The following is a 22,215-nucleotide window of genomic DNA, read 5'->3' on the forward strand; positions in this document are numbered from 1 at the left end:
TAAAATATGTAGCTGAATACTTCTACGTGACTAAAGACCAATGGAAGTCTAAGTAAAGCATACGCAAACTTTTATCTTGCTCATAAAGTGAACAACTAAGTTACGTTTCATAATAAGAAACAATATTTATTGTAATGCATCGTGTATCTAACCTTTCATTAACTCGTAAACAGCATACGTGGAAATACAATAAAAGGTTTACTGTTGGTTAATTTACTTTTAACAAATTCGAATCACAATTCATTACCTCAATAGCATGCATCAATTATTTTGACAAACGGCTACCCATTCTCATCTCACTGTGCTGCTCAAATATCAAATGTCACTGAAAACAGACACCACAATTGCGGTCTAAGCAATATCAGCTGTATTATAAAGCTTTGAGGCTACGTGATCTGGTGTCTATTGGCATCGCTGCCTCGTAACGCACACAAGCGGAAATTAAGATGAATGTACAACGCAGTGATTGTTTCGACACAATGGAGTCGTTCCAATTGCGAAATAAATAGGTGCTTCGTTTGTCTGTACGTGATGTCATTGGTGTACTTGTTTATGATACATACAATTTTGTTTTAGAGCTTAAGTACTATCATGAACTGTTATACGCACTTGCTTCATTGTTCCAAATTACAATGATGTTTTTCAGTTAGGTTTAGTTAGGTTATGTATACAGAATCTGCTGACGTGATGCAAGAACCCAACAAGCTTCAAAACAATGCAACGATTAAGAGAAAGCATTTGAAAGTATAGCGCGTAAAATTAAAAAAACTTTAAAACACAAAAAGTCTTTAAATGCAGCAATAGACTTTCGCCAATAGTTTCTGTTATAGGCAGTGGTGGGATTTAGCCGGTTAGCACTGGTTCTAGAAACGTCTCACGAATTTTATGAGACCAGCGAACCGGTTAGCATTACTGGTTACTGTCAATGGACTTTTTAAAACAGAACCGACTGAAAAATATGACTTTTGTTGTAGAACTGGCAGACAAAAAATATATCCCACCACTGGTAGTAGGGTAAACCGTTTCAAGGTCCAAAAAACGATTGTGAAGTAGTTATTTTGAAGCTCTCCAACTTTTGTACAAATTCATAGCAGCAATGTACAAATTTACATCAGCCAAGATACACCTTAAAATCATTTTGTACCAAGGGATGTACATAAATTTCGAACCAATTACACAAGAAAATCCAAAACAATTACACAAGCAACATTGCATTAATTAAACAAGTAACTTGTAGCAGGTATACAGATGTTGATGTTATGTGTAATTTGTTTGTGCAATATTATCAGTACGATAGTAAAACACAAAGAGGAGCCTTTAAAACGATGCAAGGATGATATTTTGCTCGTTGAAAAGTCACATTTTCACCCAGAATACATCACTACAAAACTACGGTCACTGTGATACATATACACTTGCAAAACGTCTGCATCGTAGTATTCTTTGAGACACAATAAATGCAAGGGGGGCAGAAACCAAACCAAAACGCTTCCACTAGCCCTTTGATTGCTACTAACGAAACGTTGTAAATATCACAATTTTCATGGTGTGCTTGCCCATTGCTACGAGTTTTAGATTTTGTAAAGCTGTAAACCAGATATGTTTCGTTAATGAGTCAACTACTGTACAGATGATTATACGGCACGTACCACCTTCAACAAACATAAGTTTTACTTTGTTGGTACAAAACGCTTGTAAGAGGCGGTGCAATTTTGTTTCTGAAATGCAGATTTTCCGACTTTTGGGTTTCGCTTTATTTTAGCATGTTGATATTAGGTTGGAAATTTTTTTAACAATCATAACTACATTTTTATCAAACCGTGACGACGCGTTACGTCCGTAAAAAAGGAATCTTGAATTCTATTATATGCGAGAAATGTTGCAAAATACAAATCACTTGCCAACACGTTTAAAAAAGCGTGACAACGTTAGTCGCAAAACAAAAAGTCGGCTGTGGTTATAACCACGTATTAACCATCCAACCTTATAAACAATAATTTCCGTAATGGTGAGGAATCTTAAAAGTGTGAATACAATGTTCAATTTATCACAACGTATAGGAAATAAACGTAAAAAAACAGACAGATATAATCGTGGTGTCATGTTACGTGCCTTTTCTTTTGTGTCTTAAAGTCATTGCCAAATTTGAACAAAAAAAGTCAAAAAAGTACTTTAAAAACAACCGTTATGCCGATTACCACAATGCAGTTCGGGTGAACAAAACACTTCGATCACAACACCAAGTCCTTCTGGCCGTTGAGTAATTTGTCCTGCACGTCAAGAGCCTTTTTGGTGCGCTCTTCGTATTGCGGAAATATGGGAAAATATTTGGCCAACCTGCGTATAATGTAAACTAAAGTTTCTAGTTTGTAAGTGGTATAGGTTTGTATAGGTGAGTTATGGTAGAAACCATAGCACCATGGTATAGGTGTTGAGTTGTGATATAAACCATAGCACCATGATAACACAGCTTGTGTCCTGCAAGAATATCTATCAACACATTGTTTGTGGGAAATAGGTTTGTTTAGTTTTTCCTGTCTTAAAGTTGTCGGGCCGAACATTGCAGTCTGGGTTCCGGTTGGGCTCGGTTTGGGTAAAGTTTTAAATGTGAGTGAAGCAGACTTTATTTAAAGGTTACTAACACCCAGTCACATTTTTGTCGTAGTTCCACGTTGGTAAATTTTGTGCATAATTTGGGTCTGTTGTAAAACGAAATTTCTTGTTCGTATCGGGTTTCAGGCTTTTATGCTTGGGTTCGTGCTCTGATTTCGGTCCGGCTTATAACTCTGCTTAATCGATTTTTTCGAGTCTCCACAACTGCAAATCTCTTTTGAATACGATTTACTCCGCAAAAGGTGTACGTCTAAGGTTAAGGGTTGATTTGTACCAGTGTGCACCGAAGTTTCGGTTGGCCGAAATATTTTAGTCGATTATGCCGTTTTGCCGACGATTCGGTCTTGGTCCTAAACTCAATATCTGTAGTTTAAAACATCATAGATAAACTAATTAATGACTAGTAAACACATGTCAAGTTGTCTGCAAATTAATCGAGGTTTTGTTTTGCTTACGTTTTGTGAAAGTTGTTTTGGAGTGTCATAAATAATTTCATCTACAATGCAAAGTTTAGTCCGTCAGATTGGGGATTTTAGGATAAGGCGGGTTCGGTGCATCACTAGTTCGCTTTGCTATATTTACCTGAATTCAGTGGAAAACGGCAAAGAGTAGCATTTTCGTTGTTTTTCTTCAATCGACGAATGATCTTCAAAACCGTCACCGTAACTTTGTCGCCATTTGGTAAATCCGCGTTCGGCATCAGTTCCTAAAAAAATATGATATGACTAAAAATCTTTCCGGCGATTAGGCAGTGAATGATTCACAAAAGAACAATGTACGTTCCTTTACCTGGAAGAGTGTTATCAAAAAACATGCCGATAACTCCACCAATCAGCATAGGTGACTGCAAAATAATTGTAAAAATGTTGTCTATTTCAATCACTCCTGTTTGGATCGCATTTGGGTGAACTTTTGTCCATTCCGGCACAGAGAGTCCAAGGAAAATTGAAATTCCGATGATAAAGATGTTTCTAAAGTTGAAAGATAAAGTTTATCAGCAAAATGATTTTACCTATACCTTCATTGTCTGGTAAAAGTTGAAATTTGTTTCTTGCCGTTTAGAATTTTGAAATGTATCGCTGAGTATTTTATTCTGTACTGTCCAAACTATTGCACCGAGTGGTTTAGATTTTTCTAGAGGTATGGGTGCAATTTCTAGAGGTATGGGTGCAATTTTTACCTGATATTGGTTTAGATTTAACAGGAGTCCAATCTTACAACACTGTTTTTTAAACTCGTTTTTTTATCGACAAAAGGCAATTTAGCTGCAATTTTGTAAGATGAAAATAAATGTGTTAAAAATATTACTTTGGTTACCGCTTTAATCACACCTTTACCTGCTAGAATTGAGATCCACATATTGAAGGTTACAAAGTCCCACAGCTGCTATCATTCCAAATAAAACCATGAACAAACCGCCGATAACTGGCTCCGGAACGAGGACAAAAATACCTCCAAGTTTTCCCAAACAACCAATAAGTACGAGAAGAAAACCAGCAGCTTGAAGTACCTTGTAAAGTGCATATTTTGCTTTGAGGCTATGCATTTAATTGAAAGCAAGTTTAGAGATTAAATGTATTAAGCAAAACCAACTGCTTATTTAAGTTGTCTTTAATGTTTGTTTCTTCGCAATCTTGAACGTAGTTTTGCTAAGTTTTATTAAAACTCTTAAAAATTTCACGAACATTTTTTCTACTTATGCACTTTGCACGATCAAGCACATGTCAAATCGGTTATTCATGCTGACAAATCTATTTTGTGTAACTTTAAATTAAAAATAGCGCTCTGGTGCGCCATCTTGTGGAAATGTCAAGCAAAGTTTTACATCGACTTACTCTGCGACTCCCAACTCGTGTAATACCAATGGCAGCAATGTTTTCGCTGTACGAGGTCGTACCTGTAGTGGTTCCGAAAATACCAGAAATCACACAACCAATTCCCTCGAAACATATTCCCCTGTAGGGCAAAATACCACAAAAGCTGTTTAAAAAACAGTAAAAAGCCAAAAAATGGGGGTTGACTTGACCTGTTAATTGCGTAGTCCGGTGGAGGAGGACCGCCCGCTAGTTTTGCGCATGCGTAGTAGTCGCCTATCGATTCGATGGTTGAGCCAAGTACACCCGCACTCATCCCAACTACCCCGGCCAGTGTAACTTTAGGCCAGCCCCACTGGAACGGATAAGGCACACGAAACCTTTAAAAGCAGAACAAGAGTATTATATTAACCATTTTTTGCCATCTTGATGCAAAGATCTAACGATTTGAGACAAAGTTTAAAAGGCCATCGCAAACCGGTTACATTGGTTGTAAAACGAAATTGTGCTTTTTAACGTCAAAACAAAAGTACCAAAACAATTTCAAAAAAATATACCACGGACTATTTTTGAGGACATTAATCCTGAAATCTGCCCTTGCAACGTGCTGTGGATTGCTGGGGTCTGGCGAAAGCACATCAGTCACTGTAAGAATCCAACAAAAAATCCAACCTAATACCATGGCGATGATTACCTTAAAAAATGTTTTGAAATCAAATACAGGACGATTGTGGTAGAGCTACTAACACAAGAACTCACAGACAGGCCTTCTAATTTCCAAGAAGTGGCGTAACGGAGCATAAGCTTTTACCATGGCAATAATTGCTGACTCAGCAAATGGCTGAGCAATTATTGCCACATAAAAGCTTATGCTCCGTTGCGCCACCTTTTGGAAATCAGTAGGCCTTTTTGTGAGTTCTTGCGTTAGTAGATTTTCCTACGATTGTAGATCTAAAAAAAACATTTAACTAGTTTAGTTTCGGATACATTTAAAAATGAGTGATTCTCGACCACCTGTGTATGAATTTCTTACTGGAGAGCATATTTTACACTTATGGGTAGAATATTTCTTTAGTTTTGCACGTAATAACAAGACTTAATTTTCTTTTTTAAGCAAAGGTTTTGAAGAGGAAGGTTCTAAATTGCTTAATGAAAAATTTTTGAAAAAAATTAAACCAATTCTGGTCAATGTTCGTTGTTAAATCCAATGCATTTTCGGTACCAAATTCTTGGTTTATTTCGTTTATTCTATACTCAGTGGGCGGGCAACGCCTAAATGCGTTATGCTTACAGTGAGTCCGCTGTCGAGCTGCCTACTTAGCTTCTAGTCTCTATTAGATTCTTTGTTATATGTTTTTTTTTTCGGTTTAAGGTAGTTTGTGACTTTGGTTTGGTCAGGGAAACACAAGTATTCGAGACGCAATTAAATGTATTTTTTGGCACCCGATTGAATACCTACTTGTCTGTCGCGCTTCATTATGCGTAAACTGCACCACTAAACACAGAATTTGTCAAACCGTAATGCGGTAAAACATTGTTTGTTTGCCACTACACGATGAGGTGGCGTTGGTGGGTATATAGTCCACACATTTTCACTGGTGTGTAGTTTTAGCTGCGACTTTTGTCTTTAGTAACGCAACGCATAAATAAGTCAATGTCGAAGTGTACCACCTTTCGAACAAACAGGTTTCACGTTGTTTTTGTTGTTCACAGCGTATACCCAGCAGCGAACGGAAATTTTTGTCTTCTAAGGAACGCTTATTGTTTTTTTATTGATTTTATAACGAACGGAAATGCATACCCAACGAACAGAAATATTTTTCTCTAAGGTACTTTTCTGGCGAAATGCAATACTAGGGTAAATCCAGCAGGTGGATAAACACCTAATAAACTCTCCCTGGTGATTGGGTGGCAATGTAACCTGACGCGAAATTGAGGTTTTTAGTTCACTCTTATTTCAAAGCAATCACAACTTGTGATTTCTTTCCAATGAAATTTGTTTTGCAAGGTCTTTGAGATAGCTGGAAACTGAAACCTTAAAGGTCAAATAGTCCACTAAGGTGTGATATACTTCTTACCGGGAACATTTTAAAGATTTGATACCTCTTCACATGACATTTTTTCTTCACACTAAAGGTCGGAATCGGGACAGCAAAGTTTTTCAAGTATTGTGATGTCAGTATGAGAATGAAAGAAGTGCTGAAAAAAAGTGTTCTGGGGTTAATTGAGTTCTTAACTTTAGTGTCAGAGAGTTCATGCAAGGGCTTTTTTCATAACTAGAAAGTCAAATCGGATTAATTTTACCCTCCCGCTGTACGTAATGCACTATAGATCAAATATCAGTAATCGATTTAAACAAAATGTTATTATTGTTTCATGTGTAGGTTCAAGAACCTATTAAGTATAGACTAAGTTACAGCGAGCAAAAATACGTGAGTTACAGCAAGCATGCACAGCAAGTTGATTTGTTTATGACTTGTGATATGAAATCCTCATATGCATTAACTTACAACAAAGCGATCCCCCAATTTGTGGCAGCGTGGTGGGGTGCAACTGCGAACAAATCCAATCCTATTAGTGCAATCGTAGGCGTGACAGCCAAAGGTCCTATATAGTGTAGAATAAAGCTGACCGTGCCAGTGAGACCGAGTAAAACCTCAAATGACGAAGCCACAGCCATTGCCCCTTGTACCTGTTAAGACAAATCAATCTTGTATTCCAGTGGTCGGCAACTACCGGGCCGCGCCCAAGTACCGGCCCGTGAGAAGTTTGTAACCAGGCCGTAAACTGTTTCGGGTTAAATGCTTTTGTAACGCAATCAAAAAACTGATAACGTTCGTTCCTGAACGTGAACGTTAAGGCCCGTCCGCGACAAAATTTTAGTTTTAAAACGGTCCGCAGTGCAAAAAAGGTTCCCGACCCATGGGTAAGCCTATATTATTAACATCATATATAACATTTTTATTAAGCAGCAGTATTTTGACATTAAAGTCAGTCAACACAAAAGCCTATTTGCAAAAAGGGTACGATTTATATCTCGTTTTTAAAGATAGTTATGTTGACTGATTCTGACATTATAAGCATCGCTATTTTGGCGTTAAATTTACTGAAAAGACACAGGTAATCGGTGTCATTTTACATTGGTTGGATGACTGCTATTGAAGGGTAAGAATCTGTAAAAATACTTAAGGCCATCGTGTAATATGTATATGTTTGACACGGTAGGATTCGTGTAAGGCGTTGTACAGTATATTTGTTGTACGTACAGCACAGGGTTGTAAACGGGCCAGAAATTGGAGCCCGAACCCGGCCCGAACCTGGCCGAACCCGAAAGTACAAGCTTTAAGCCGGATTTGAACTCAAATCAATTTAAGAAGCCCGGTTAGGCCCGAAAGTTTAATTGACAGTCTTATACATTGAAGTCTCAGGAAAGACCAAGACAACAAACACAATACACAATTGGTCTTAAATAGACGTTTTAAGATTGTTTGGAATTATGTCAGGCCCAGCAACTAGCTACTTAGCTAGTTTAATTTGTTCCAAAAAAATGCTGACACAGAGTGTAAAGTCAGGCCCGAATCCGGCCCGTTTTTTGAGAAACCTAAGCCGAACCTGGCCTGGAACCAAACCCGGGCCTGAAACGCCCGTCCCGACTTAAAGCTCTGGTACAGTATGCAAATGTACACAGTTTATACGGTGTTGAACTGTACAGCAGTGTCAATGCCTTTAAAAAAAATTTTTTGCTTAAGTCACAAAAACGTTTTCACACCTCCATTACTCGTTTCATCCACAACTGGTTTCCATCTAATATTTCGCCATCAGTGTCATTGTACAAAGTAACGGTTGAGTTAAAAGTTCCCTGAGGCAGGGGATCGGGGCACTTGTTGTGCGGAAGAGCGAGGGTCGCGAAAGTTGCAGCAAGATACGCAAATGAGCTTCCTTGAAGAATAGGCAGCCTATGAAACAACATGTTGAATATATTTCAATTTTACTTTAGCGGTAATTTCAGGTTACAAAAATATGAATTTATGAAGATAATCAGTTTAGGTAGTAATAAAAGTGCCACAACAAAAAGTCCCAGTGCGTTGTGGGCATTGTCACCGTAAAAATACTTGAATTCAATCATTTACTTGACTTTGCATCACAGATCTGGTATCAAAAACGACCAGGTTATCTTGTACTTTGCCGATTGGTGTAACGATTTCATTGAGATGGCCTATGCGCAAATATAGCCTAATTCTAATCGGAAAAACAAACACCTAGTCTACCTGTTAAAGTGTGAAACAGCGGTTTGTAACCAACCGCAACATGGAGACGAGCCTCCGGTACACCGTTAAAGTCAATAAATCACTTTAACTCTTTTAGCGTTAAGGATTGATTAGTCAGCAATCCTACCCTTACTTGCGGCTACTTCTACTGCACTTTAACAAGTTTAAAGGTGGTAGACAACATATAATGTCCATCCTTACCTTTAACACATATAAATGTAAATTTCTTGCTCTGGGGGTGTGCAAACGAACCTACAAGTGGAGCAAATAAATAAAACGGTGTTCTATATGTGCCATCTTACCTGTTTCCGAGGGTTGTCTGCAGAAGCGTTGAGATACCAGAAATAAAGAACACCGAACTTATCAGGTAAGCTCTCGCCTGGTTTCCAATGTCGTCGTCATGGATACAGAGGTGTGCTGCCAGGAGCAACGGGACCCCCATCAGTCCGCTAATGGATAGCAGACAGTGCTGTAGCATTGAATCGATGAATTAAAATTCATTGAATTTGTCAACTAAGAGTAATTTCGATGCATTAAATCACCTTCATCAATACACCTCTTTTGTCGAATTTGTTAGTTGATAGTAATTAAGCCCTAGTGGTAACTATAAGGCTTCGGGTCTTGGCCTTGGCCATTGTGAGAAAGCACAACACATAAGGTTTCAGAAATTATTTTTCAGTTTTTTTCATTTTGTTTGTTGCACCTGAACCGCACATGTTTAATGCAGAGAAATCCTTTCATTAACCAGGCGGTATAGACGTAAACACCAGGGTCGATAAACAAATGAAACTAAACAATGACATGTAAACGCTTTATATTAGTAGTTCTCAAACTTTTTTATTGTCGGGGCCAAATGGCAGTTTTTTGAGTGTGGAGGGAGCCGCAAAAAATAAAACTTTGAAAAAATCACTAAAGATTATTATTTTAAAAGCTGAAACAGCAATGTTCGGTGGTTTTCTGTGGTCTGGTTGGAGCCGCAAAATAAGTAGTTGGGAGCCGCATGCGGCCCTAAAAGCCGGGTTTGAGAATCACTGCTTTATATTGTTACTTTGTAGTTTAAAAAATTAAATCCAAACACAATAGGTAAGAAGCCATCAGAATTGAAATACCTGCAATCCAAACAACAGCGAAAGATGCCATGGTGGCGATTCGTCAATCGAGTAAAGTAACCAGGAGTTGATTCCGTGGGTTGCCACTGTCTCAACCGACTCATTTTCTTTCGAAGCCGTGGGGTTCGTTTGCTTTTGATCAGAATTCTCCATAGCAAGTAAGGCGAGTGTTGGTCAGCCGTCTGCATCCAGTTAAACCTAACGAAAACAGAATCGCAAATCTTTAAGTCCCTGTAAAGGAGTTGAAAAAGGCACTCGGTTGCAGAGAAAACACGTCTGTCACGGTCAACTGCCGATAGTCTTTGTACTTATCGTGGTCGACTGATTGGCTACTTGTACTTGCATTTCTTTCTCGTTAAAAATCTGATTTTAGAGTTTGTTTGGCAATAACATTTTTGTCCGGTATTTTTGAGGACTAAAAGATAATGTTTAAAGATTTAGAACTGAAATTTTTCACCAACTGCAGAAACATCCCAAAGACCAAACTTCTGCCAAGTGGATGTGCAGAATCCTTGAACATATCATATATAAAGTATGAAATAGCAAAGTACGTTTGAAGCTTTTAGGTTAAATATAATACTTTTCTAAGGACATTTCTAAAATTTGACCTAGATAAGGTTTCAACTGAAGCATTTGCTGACAGGCTGCTGGGACTTTTCATTCACACCAACTAAAGCGTTTTTAAGTAGGACATCATGCAGGGTGGGCTACTTTAATTTATCATCAGTTTCAACACAAAATGTTCAAGATTATGTGGTTTTCGTAATGATAGAGACCACAAATGTTAGAAATTCTTCAAATTTTGGTCAGTTGATATTGTTGTTAAAGTTACAAAATATTGACACTTATATGAGTTGTATCTGGTTTAGAAACTAACGATCCGAAAAGCCGTTAAATTATCTCGGGTATACGGCTTGCCGCTGAGAGTCGCAATGCGAAGGGTTCGCATATCGACTACGCACCATCAAACTATAATAAAATCCTTCTGCGCCGAAGGAATAAAATTTAAAGGGGTAAATTTAACACCCATTGGAAGTAAATGAAAACGTTTGATAAAAAAAGAAAATAGAATGTGAAAGAATTTAGGTGACGTTTGGTCGTCCGTAGGGTTTAACGCGAGGAAAGATCGATATCTGGATGTCCTATGTAATCTTGACAATGTATCTATTGTAAGTTTTTTTTTTCATAGTTCCATAACATTTAATTTAATTAGTCTCTCAGTCTCTGTTACAGTTTTTGTCTGAATTTTCCTACAATATTGACAAACCATACATCTTTTATAAGTTTTTGGGTCGCAGAAGGAACTTTTCATGTATTCCTTTCAAGTCCAAGGAAATAATCAGCATTTTATCTCATGTTTATCAGATTTCCAAGATAAGCGTTTTTACCAAAACATTTGATTCGAATAGCTAAACATTTGACGTATATAATCAACACCCACATTCCCCACCCAAAAAGTGGACCTCTATTTTGGCATCGGTTCAAAAGACTGGCACGAAGTGGTTCACATAGATAAGTTAAAGAATTCGGTGTGGAAAGAGTTCTGCCAGACCTGAGAGTTTAAATTAGGAAGATTGATTTTATTTGCATATATTAGCGTTGTTTATATTTCAACAACCTGAAATTTTCTCTGTATTTGCGGATGCCAACATTTTATCAGACACAGTTAATAGGATTACCCTACTTTAAATTCAAACGCCGCCTTTCTTTGATAATCTCTTCAGATGTTGTTGCAGTATATATCTTCATAAGTTGCTGTTTCTGTGTTGCATTAGATCACTACGAAATAAATAAATAAAAAACTATTAAAAGAAATTTAAACCTTTCAGCTTAGAAGTCTCTTTGTACCTATTTCTTGCTGTTACTGTAGTAAATATGTATCAAAGTCACCTTTCGACAACAACTGTTACATTAGTTTACATTAGTTTTACTTAATCCATGTTTTCATACAAAACAAAACAATTTGTTTTACTTGTCCTTGTAGTTTTCAAAATAGTAGGCATGCACTCACACTGGTGCTCAATAAACATTTAACCTTTTTGTTGTAACATCTGATCGATTGATAGTAGACGCAATTGTGGGGACTTGAAGCAAAAATAGAAGCGCAAGTAGACTTCGACTGCAAATTATCACAACAGTTCTATCAAAATCTCATTGCATATTTTTCAATAAAAAATCACTAAAGGATGGGAGAAACAACTGAAGTGTTTTGTGTTCTAAAGTTTAGTGTGCTTCGTGGGAAGATTGGTTCATGTTTAAGGCGGTTTGTTAGATCATTATGGCTTGTCATCCAGGCTGTTTACTAGCTGTGCACGTTTTTTCTGGTCTACCTCAAATGTTTACAAAATTGTTTACCTCTAAAATTTTCTTACTTTCCTACTATTTTTTCGATTGACTGTGGATGTTTGAGTGCCGCTTGAAATAAAGGGCAAGTTGGCGCAAATATCAAGTTCGCATTTTATTGTTGATTGTTTTGTACACAAACCCCTCGGCGACATTTAATAACCAATCAGTAACACTTAAAACAAAAAACGTTGATAAAAAGGGGTTTTAAATTATTGTCACAAAACTGTTTGCTGCAATTGAACGCTACGTATGTATTAAACCGTTGAAAAGTCACATATGGCCTAAACTGCGAGTGGTGGATAATGTTTCAGTTCATTTAGTTGGGTTATTAAACAATTACATAGATTTCTTGTTACTTTAAAATATATGACTCAGAAAATATGTACAGCAATTGACAAACACAATATATTGTGTGACATAGCCATGGCAAATGGCTTTTTTGTTAGTTTAACCCAGTATAATTGGTAACTTTTCGTGTCATACGGATGAGTTCAATGAGATTAGTATACAACATTGGTCTAAACTAGTGATGTACCGAATATTCGTTTGCCGCTATTATTGGCCGAATCGCAACAAAATTGTGTGTTCTCAAACCGTGGCACATTAGTGCGCCCTGAGAAATTACCAAAAGTTTTATATTTTCATTATTTAAAGCACTCTTTATTTGCTTAGAACTTAAATACCAACATTCATAACAAAACAATGTCATCTACCATAATAAGTTACAAATTCGTATTGTATTATATTTTGTGCACGTGCACTTAAACGCAACAAACATACACATGGTCAAGTGGCACGAAAACACAGGACACTGCTGTAAAAATATTACTTAATGACGGAGAGCATCGATAAAAAACAAGACAATGCAGATGTCGAGTAGTTAATAAAATATAATAAGTAAGATTTAAAATGTCAAATACTGAATCAGTTAATTTCCCATTAAGTTGTTTCAAAAAGAAAAGTGCGCGCCGAGAAGAGCTTAGGAATTACAAAAAACAACAACACTGAAACAGAAACAAAAGTAAAGTACACAAAAGTAGTTTTAACGACCATGTATTATTTTATTGATATAAGTCAATATTTATTCGACACATAAAGGCATATAAAAGTTTGGGCATTAATTGGCATCAGTCCTTGAATAAGATGACTTGGAATGATTCATCATCAGCCATCCAAAAGTAGTTGTCCACGCGCCAACACAATGAACGTCAAAACAGATGTTCTAATGCCGATAAATTATCGGTCGCTTTTACACCACTGAGCTTGTTTTATTGCTACGGTGGTGCGAGTTTGATCTTGTTATCGCTGTTATACATGTGTGTGTTTTGCATTTTGTCGCTTTAAAAGAAATTTGTCTTGCAAGTTATGTCATTATCCTGATGAAGGCGTCTTGTATAGGACGTCGAAACGTCGATTGTTTACAATAAAACTGCTGGATGAGCAATACTTGGTTGTCCATGTTTGAGTCTGTGGTCGTAATTGGTCCTTATATGTAGGCCTACAAAACAATCTCATCGACACATTTTTGATCTTTTTTACATCCAAAGGTTAAATTGTGCTAATACCATTAGTTAAATGAATTTACATTTAGCCTACCCGCAATTGCGAAACGTTAATAAAAAAGCATATGTCGTAATATTACTAAAATTAAATAGTACTCAAATTGTCTAGTTAGCAGTTAATGTGAGTAATTGAGTAATGGCTGTAAGCATGCAAATATGCAAAAGTACAAATTTGGCGAATCTCTCATGTATACAGGGTGTTTTTAGATACAGTGCTTATTACCTCCTCTTGGACCGTGGTACCTTCTTCTTGGTTTGTCCAATGCAGTGAACTTGAGAACTTGATAGAGTGTTGGATAACACGACTGCCACAAAACGATATCCGATTCGACAAATTACTTGTAGGAAGGGAAAAAATTGTAAATGCTTCTGGAAGTTTCCTAGCTTCCCAATTGTGAATAAAAGTAACACATTCCAGTTTTTGAAGTTGGTCAACAGATAGTAAGTTATTTAGACACAAAAACGTATCACATTTTTTCGATGAATGTTTGAAAAATCACTCGCAGAGCTCCTTGAGACAAAATGGTTTTATCTTGACACATACCGTATTTACTCGATTGTAAGCCGCGGCTTATATTGTTTTTTTAGCTGCCGTTTGTGCGGCTTATAATCGAGGGCGGCTTACAATCGAGGGCGGCTTATATTTTAATTTTATACCGAAATTGTTTCTACACACCAACATTTTAAATTATTTGAGGTTCAAAACATGTATGCATGTACAGATTATACGTCGATATACGTTCTGATGGGTACAGTTAGTAACGTAATATTCATACCATATAACAACAGAAAGATGTATTAAGAAACAATCGTATCTAAAATTCCAGCGTGCGAGGGCGGCTTATGATCGAGTAAATAAGGTAGGTAAAATATTAGCCTTTGCAATACTTAAATCACGTGGTAAATTAATTATTAACTTTGTTTTTCCGCTTTTCTGTTGTTGCCCTGCAAAGTCTACCGTGGAATGCAAATTTAGATTGTTAATGCTTGGTTTGAAACGTGTGAGAACCACTGGCTTATAAATAAACCCGATGTCATGTCCACGTAGGAATGCAGCGTTTTTTATTTCTGTTTTGACATTCTGGGAAATCCCCTGACTGGAACTGAAACCAGTCACGCGCATCAGAATCCTGAAGGTTACGCAATACTTAACGTTGATATTGTGAGAATTGCTGCTTTTGCATGGGCTCTAGCCTCTAATATACGCAATCTACGCTAACTACGCAATCTAGTTATAAAACGTATGCAACTTTCAAAAATGTTGACGGTTAGGGCTTTTAGGGTCCGGGTGAGGGTTTATATTTATAGTAAAAATAACACTATAATTTAGTTTTAGATGCCCAGTTTGGGCGTATTATTCTCATATGTGTTTTTAGTGGTACTAAACACTATATGGTACCGAAAATTAGGCCCAAAAGGTATCTGAGATTAAATTTTAACTTTATTTGCAATACAAACCCTCACCTTGACCCAAATAGCCCTAACCGTCCGTCAACATCTTAACTATTTTTTTAGTAGATTGCGTATAGATTGCATATTTTAGTGTAGCCCTTTTTGCACCGCTTAATGGAATTGTAAATGCAAAGATTTAATGTGTTGTTAAAGGAAGCTGTCATTTTTCTGTTTTGTAATTTTTGATTATGGCTGTTCAAGTTACACCAAACCCAAGCATTTTCGATGAAAAAATCCAGATAACAATTTCTAGTAAGTGTGTTTTTTAAAATGTTTAAGATACACATATTCATCTAAACAAAGTAAATGTATATGTACACTGTTAAAAGTATGTGTGGATTTTGTGTAAATATGTTTGATTAATGTTTTTTATGCCCTAATCCAGGGGTGGCCAACAGGTCAAAGCTTAAGAGCCACATTTGTTACTGTGTTACCACAAAGAGCTGCATTACACATGGGCACATATGTTTATTGCTTCGCCCGTTCCTCACAGACAGGGAAATTTATTCTATGTCGCACACAAACATAATAATGACATAATTTGCCTTGAAACTGAGAATTATCGCATGCCGGCCTTTATGAAACTACACAAGTGAGTGGATACCAGGCTTTGAAGCGAGTATCGATGCCGAGTACGAGTACCACATATCTATACCTTCTATACTGAGTACGATTAGCGAGTACTTAAGTACAGTGTTGTACTTAGCTGTATATCACCTGCTAATTTATCTGCCATGGCCGGCGTACAGGCGTTCACACACACATGCCAAAAATTGTAATCTCCACATGATAGCAAAAAAATATGCGTAACCTGGCGGAACTTTTTCCCAAATTTGTACTGTCCAAAGCATATATTGGCATAAAGTTTTCCGTATTCCTATAATGTAAATCGGCCTTTGGTATCGAACATTTATATTGAAAACTGAGGCAAAATATTTCGATACCGAGTATCAGTATCGATACTAGTGATGGGACGATACCAGGTTTTGAAGCGAGTACCGATACCGAGTACGAGTACCACATGTATATACCTTCGATACCGAGTACCGAGTACGATTACCGAGTACTTAAGTACAGTGTTGTACTTAGTTGTATATCACTGACTAATTTATCTGTCATGGCCGGGGTACAGGCGTGCACACACACATGCAGAAAAATGTAATCTCCATACGATAGTGAAAAAAAATATACGTAACCTGGCGGAACTTTTTTCCAATTTTATGCTGTCTGAAGCAAATATTGGCATAAAGTTGCCCGTATTCTTATGGTGTAAATGGACCTTCGGTACTCGCACGTTGGTATCGAAAACTGAGACAAAAAATTTCGATACCGAGTACGAGTATCGATACCACTGAAATCGTTCGATACCATCGATACCAAGTACCGAGTACCGGGTACCCGTCCCATCACTAATCGATACCACTGAAATCGTACTCGTCCCATCACTACTACACATATTTAGCAATGAAACGCCTAAATTAGTTTATCATCCCGGGGATAGATGGGCAAAATGTTTTAAACTTTAAAACACTTAACCTAAAAAAGTATACGGCTCGCTAAGGAACTCATCGCGGACCGGCGGTTGCCAACCACGCAATCTCTCATTTCAAAGAATCCCACAAACAAAAACATATAAATTAAAATGTCTCTTATTTCACTTTCTATCAGTAACGTGTGGTGAGATTCATGTCTGGTGAGGAACTGAAGTCTTTTTATTTCTGCCATTTTGAAGGCTAACTTTACAAAAATTGTAAGAAAATTTGCGGTATTTTCATCTAACGCGCATGTACCCCAAACTTAGACGTCGAGTTTTACAAAATTCAAGGTGGCGAAACTAAATTAATTGCGACTAATACATTCACTAATGCATTCAACACCAACAATCACTCAATTCACTCAAAACCCAAGATCATAAGACAAACTGCCCATAAAATATAAGGTTCGTCATAACCCGAAAAACAACGGATTGAAACATTATATATTTTGGAACACGTTGTTGTAAAATATTGCTGTTGCTTTGTGTATCACTCGCATTGTACGCAACAATCAGCATTCATTCATTGTACAACAATTGAATATTTGTCATCATAATCATTAATCAAGCCATTTGTCACATAAGGTTGCAGTTTCAAGACAAGGTTTGTAGCCATACCGATAGTAAGTTTGTTCAAAAGCAGAATTGTCATAAACTAACTAAAATATCCACATCCCAGTGTTTTTTTAAGGTGTTTTGGGGGGCCGAAACGGTTTGGCAAATATGGCTATTTTTTGGTATTTAAATGAAACACTTGTGGTCTCTTAAAACTACTTAGCGGTCACCCAAACCAAACCTTAAAAAAAAACCTGTCCACAGCGCACCCAAACTTTGACAACAACGTAAGTGCCACATAAAACCAGGCAAAGAGCCGCATGCAGCTCGCTAGCCGCGGGTTGACCACCCCTGCCCTAATCGAATTAAACAAATGGTAAACATATAAATATTTTTTGATTAAACTATTTTACAACCTTTGAACAATGTGTATATCGTTGACGTGTGTTGTTACTTTATACTGTCAGTTCATCTTGTTTTTAGATCTTATTCCCTTCCAAGATATTACCATCTTCACATATGTTCCTGTTTCCCAGTTCTGCCACTATGAAAGTTTTGCCCAATACAAGGCTTCGAAAAGTGGTTAGTTTCTTAGTTACAAATTACCCACATGTGTTTAAAAGAAGATAATACATTTTTTTCTTTAGGATCTGTAAACATGTGTGCAGATGCTTGTATTGGTGGATCATATGAGGGTGTTGAACCAATGGGCTTGATTTGGTCAGTTAAGGCATTTGCAGAAAATAAGGTATTCTTTTCGACTTAGATATGTGCATTGGTTTTATTTCCATGAATTTGTCAGTTTGGGGCTTTAATGTTAAGACCTTGTTTTGCATCTGTATTAATTGCTTTTTTTGCTTTCAATTCTATAAAGCTAATAATCATACTTTATGCTAAACACCCAATTAATATTTTACAGATCCTAAACCGATTTTACAGATTCTACTCTTTTTAAATTTAGGTCAATTATGAAATAAGCTGATTGGTGTGACAAATGAATGCTTTTATTACTTTCACGCATGTACCTGACACTGTGTGTTACATACCCAAATACAACAAACTGTGACTGTTTTGCCTTCAGAGAAAAATTGTTCGCTTTGCCCAAGGAGGTTACCCGCAGCCAGTCATATACTATCTCATTGTTTATGAGGGTAGAATAGAGGATATTGCAACCCTTCGCGCTTGGGCACTAAAGAAAACAAAAGCACCACTTGCCAGTGCACAAATCACTAAACTGTATGTTGCACCTGGTGTAAAACGAATTGTAGTAAGAGAGAATGGTTTGGTGGGCACACTGTTTCTACCTAAGGAAAAGGGACCTTTTCCAGGTACAGTATTATGTTTGTTTTGCAAGATATCTTTTTAGTACTAAACTGTCGTTTTTGATCTATATTTGATTTGGTCAATTTAAGTTGTTGTTTTCTTTGACACATATTTGTCTTCACGTATTTCTAGAATGTGGGATAATGTACCTCCAAAGGGGTAGATTTGGCATGGTTTGAAGGATTTTTTGTTTCCAAAAAAACGCAAGAGAACCTTTCTGTGAAAGTTTTTAAAAATTTTGGAAATTAAATAATAATTTTAGAAAACAGGTTTAATGCATGCATGAAACATAGCTTCTAGACTCTCAGAGAAAAGTGTTGAATTTTGTGACCTTTCATGTTTATTGTAGGAGTAATCAACTTGTATGGGGGATATCCTGGTGTTCTTGAGATGAAAAGTGCTTTACATGCTGCTAATGGCATTGCGTCCCTTACACTAGCCTACTACGGCGTTGAGGGTTTACCAAAACATGTAGATGACACTCAAGATGTCTCCTATTTTGAAAAAGGTGTTGAATTTATGACCCAACATCCTCAAGTTGATAGCAGGAATGGAATTGGAGTTGTATCAATTTGCAAAGGATCTATTTTGGCTCTGGCAATGGCCACTTGCTTGAAGGGAATAAAGTGTGTTGTGTGGGTTAATAATTCTGTGAATGCAGTCTGTGGTGATATAAAGTACAAGGATAGAGTGTTCCATGATATTGGTGTGGAATTTGATTTACCCCAAACCTCTGAACCTATTCCAATTGGGTCTGATTACCTTAATTTTTTACCCCCTGATTTTACCTTGAAAAAATTTGGCGAGGAACTTCAATCAAAAAACAGTATCGTTCCCTTCCATGAACAACAACATGTATCATACCTCTTTATTGCGGGACTGGATGACCAGGCCTGCCCTACGAAGTTAACTGTGCAGTTGGCTGAGTTAATGCTAATGAAAAGTAAGCACCCAGATTACAAAGTAGTTAAATATGAGAAAACTGGTCACCTTATTGAACCACCATTTTCACCCCATGCACCCTCATACTTTCAACCTGGCAAACCATTTCATGTCCATGTCAGTTGTGGTGGGGAAACTACAGCTCATTGCAAAGCACAAGAGGATGCTTGGAAAGTGCATTTGCAGTTTTTAAAGGAAAAATTAGTTCCTACTGTCCAATCCAAATTGTAGACAGAAGGTGCTAACTGTATGCAAATGTTAATGTTGAGTTATGTGCATTATGACTAAAGTTTGTTGGTGTGTTAATCCTTTTCCAAAACTTGAAAATTCTAAAAACGATTTTTATTTTCTACCTTATGATATTTCTTTTTTACTATGGCCTGCAATTGGGGGTCGAACGCAATTCAAAATACCTAACTTGACATACTTTTGTTAGTGTTTTAATCCCTTTCTGAAGCTTGATAATTCCCTAAAACGATTTTCATTTTCTACCTCATTGTGATATTCCTTTTTTGTTATGCAATGCATGTTATAATATATCTTGCAATTGTTGTTTGCTTTTATTGTAAATGTTTAACCTTTCTTGTTTAATTTTTATGCAGTTAGTTAGTAACTGTCCTTAAAAATGTGTAAGGTGCACGTTCCAAAATTTATTGACACACTGTGGCCTAAAAAAAACTAAGCTGTGTTTTTTGTCTGTAAAAACACTTCAGCGTTTTATTGAGCTTTGCCACTTTAAGTCCTTGTTTTAGGCAAATCAAACCTGTTTTTTTTCTGTGCCAAATGATGTGGTATCACAAAAAAACTTTAATTTTGCACCACCAATTGTGGTTTGTAGTTGATTTTCTAATATTTAATCACTGTTTTTTTATCAAATATATATTTACATATAACTGTTAACTTTAAAAAATACAATCACAGTTAAGCTGCAGTGAAAAAGAGATTTGTTGGTATTCATTCTATCAAACAAGATAAAATAATCTTTTCAGTTTCGTTGAGACTTGCCAAAAAATACTGACCTACTTAAAATTCGATGAAGTTGTGGTAACCATACCACATGTGGTCTTTCGGAGCGTTGCCAGATCCGGAATTTCTTGCACTTGTCTATAATTCAGGTGTAATCTTTTTATCCGAAAATTAGTTTGCGTAAACATGTCAGGAATTTAGAATAGTAAAAAGTGGGCGAAATTTACCAGTTTAGGCGATTGAAACATAGGAGGTAAAAAGCTTCTCATGCCAATGCAGTCGATAATATTTGGAAGATATTAATGATACCGTTGAGGCAAAACATACAGCAAACATAAAAAAAGCCTTTTCATGAACTCATGCCCTTTGTTGTTGGAAACAGTTGTTGCAGAAACCACACAAAAAGTTTAAAAGGTTTTACCTTTTGAGTAAAAAGTTGCCCGTAAAACAAGTTCAAATGTTAGTTTATCAAAAAATAAGATTTGTAGCATTGCTACTAGAGATTGTAAAAAATGCGGGGTTGTTACAAATATGCAAACAAGCAAAAGCTTAGCCGCCGAGTTTTTTATTTTCGTAATCGAATTTTCTTTGTTTTTACTTCGTGATAAAACAACAATTATGAAATCAATGCGATCAAATAAGGTGCGATAAAATAATTTTGCAATGCAATTAAATTACGTGCGATAAAAATACATTGCGATAAAATATGACATTGCAAAGAAAAAAATGTGCAGTGAAATTACATGGCAATGAAAAAACATAGCCTACGTTGAAATTACGCTGCGATAAAAAAAATTAGCTTCCGGCCAGGTTTTGAAAAAATGTGGTAATACCTGCAGGTATACACTTTAAGGACTATGTAGCTACTTATTTACATACACTGCTGAAAGTTTTGCAAAGCACAAAATTCCATCAGCGCTTTCATGCATGCGTAACCAGTGCTTAAAGTGCGTAGGCCCACTGCACGCTGCATCAAAGGAATGTTGGCCGTATTTAAAGCTATACGACGTTTACCTTAATCTGTTTTACACTGCACGAACGACTGCAAACCAAACAGGTTTTTACACTCGTGAACAAGGTCTCAGTTAAGAAATATGTTCTTTCTCGGTAGCTTTTGTTTAAGAGTCTTAACCAGAAACAAACTAGCCAATACAATTGCGTTGAACATAATGTTTCGACAGGAACATGTGTCATTCTAAAATGAATGAATGTAAAAAACAAGAAGCAGGAAAAAAAAGCAGTTTACGCAGTAAAAAAGGAGAAAAACCAGCATGAATGCCTTTTGTTTAAAATGTTTGACAAACCGGGCCTTAACGTATGGTTGGCAAAGAGTGGTTCTCAATCCTATACGGATCATGTGCCACTTTACAACTTTTTCTATCATTGCGTACCACCTTAACCCTGTTTAAATAGATAGACCAGTAATGGGCCATTTTCTCAACCTGGCTAGCAGATTTAGCAATTTTAAATGAATGTCCAAAGGACGAGTTTCGTCCAAACCAGTGTTTCTTAACCTTTTTGGGATGGTTTCCCACTAAAGTGAATCACCAAGTTCGAATTTCCCACTCTGTTATTTTTATGATGAATTTTGTGCCCTACATTAACAAAAAAAATTATTAATTGATTGAAACTATTTTGTAAAGCGGTTTGGTTGGGACCGTAAAGGCTTACTGCAATCCTATTTAGTTTGAATAGTGCTTCAGTGAGAGAGTAAAATAGTGTGGAATATTG

General features: G+C 36.7%; 2 protein-coding genes across 2 annotated transcripts; one reads left to right on the top strand and one right to left on the bottom strand.

Annotated features, from left to right (window-relative positions):
- Positions 1–350: 350 nt before the first annotated feature.
- On the bottom strand, positions 351–10,020 carry LOC145232439 (solute carrier family 23 member 2-like). The gene is made up of 12 exons (XM_080097064.1): positions 9,805–10,020; positions 8,998–9,164; positions 8,197–8,383; positions 6,938–7,119; positions 6,506–6,626; positions 4,985–5,121; positions 4,640–4,807; positions 4,449–4,569; positions 3,951–4,123; positions 3,403–3,584; positions 3,196–3,319; positions 351–2,337 (listed from the first exon to the last, which is right to left on the bottom strand). The coding sequence occupies exons 1-12, from the start codon at positions 9,955–9,957 to the stop codon at positions 2,232–2,234; spliced, it is 1,821 nt and encodes a 606-aa protein (XP_079953190.1). The 5' UTR covers positions 9,958–10,020; the 3' UTR covers positions 351–2,231.
- Positions 10,021–15,172: 5,152 nt separating this feature from the next.
- On the top strand, positions 15,173–20,339 carry LOC145233546 (bile acid-CoA:amino acid N-acyltransferase-like). Its single transcript, XM_080098296.1, has 5 exons — positions 15,173–15,416; positions 17,737–17,835; positions 17,901–18,001; positions 18,335–18,581; positions 18,926–20,339. Exons 1-5 carry the CDS (start codon positions 15,353–15,355, stop codon positions 19,747–19,749), a joined length of 1,335 nt encoding a protein of 444 aa, XP_079954422.1. The 5' UTR covers positions 15,173–15,352; the 3' UTR covers positions 19,750–20,339.
- The last annotated feature ends 1,876 nt before the right edge of the window (positions 20,340–22,215 follow it).

This window comes from Phallusia mammillata, chromosome 6, assembly GCF_965637545.1.
Source record: "Phallusia mammillata chromosome 6, kaPhaMamm4.hap1.1, whole genome shotgun sequence".
NCBI lineage: Eukaryota > Metazoa > Chordata > Ascidiacea > Phlebobranchia > Ascidiidae > Phallusia > Phallusia mammillata.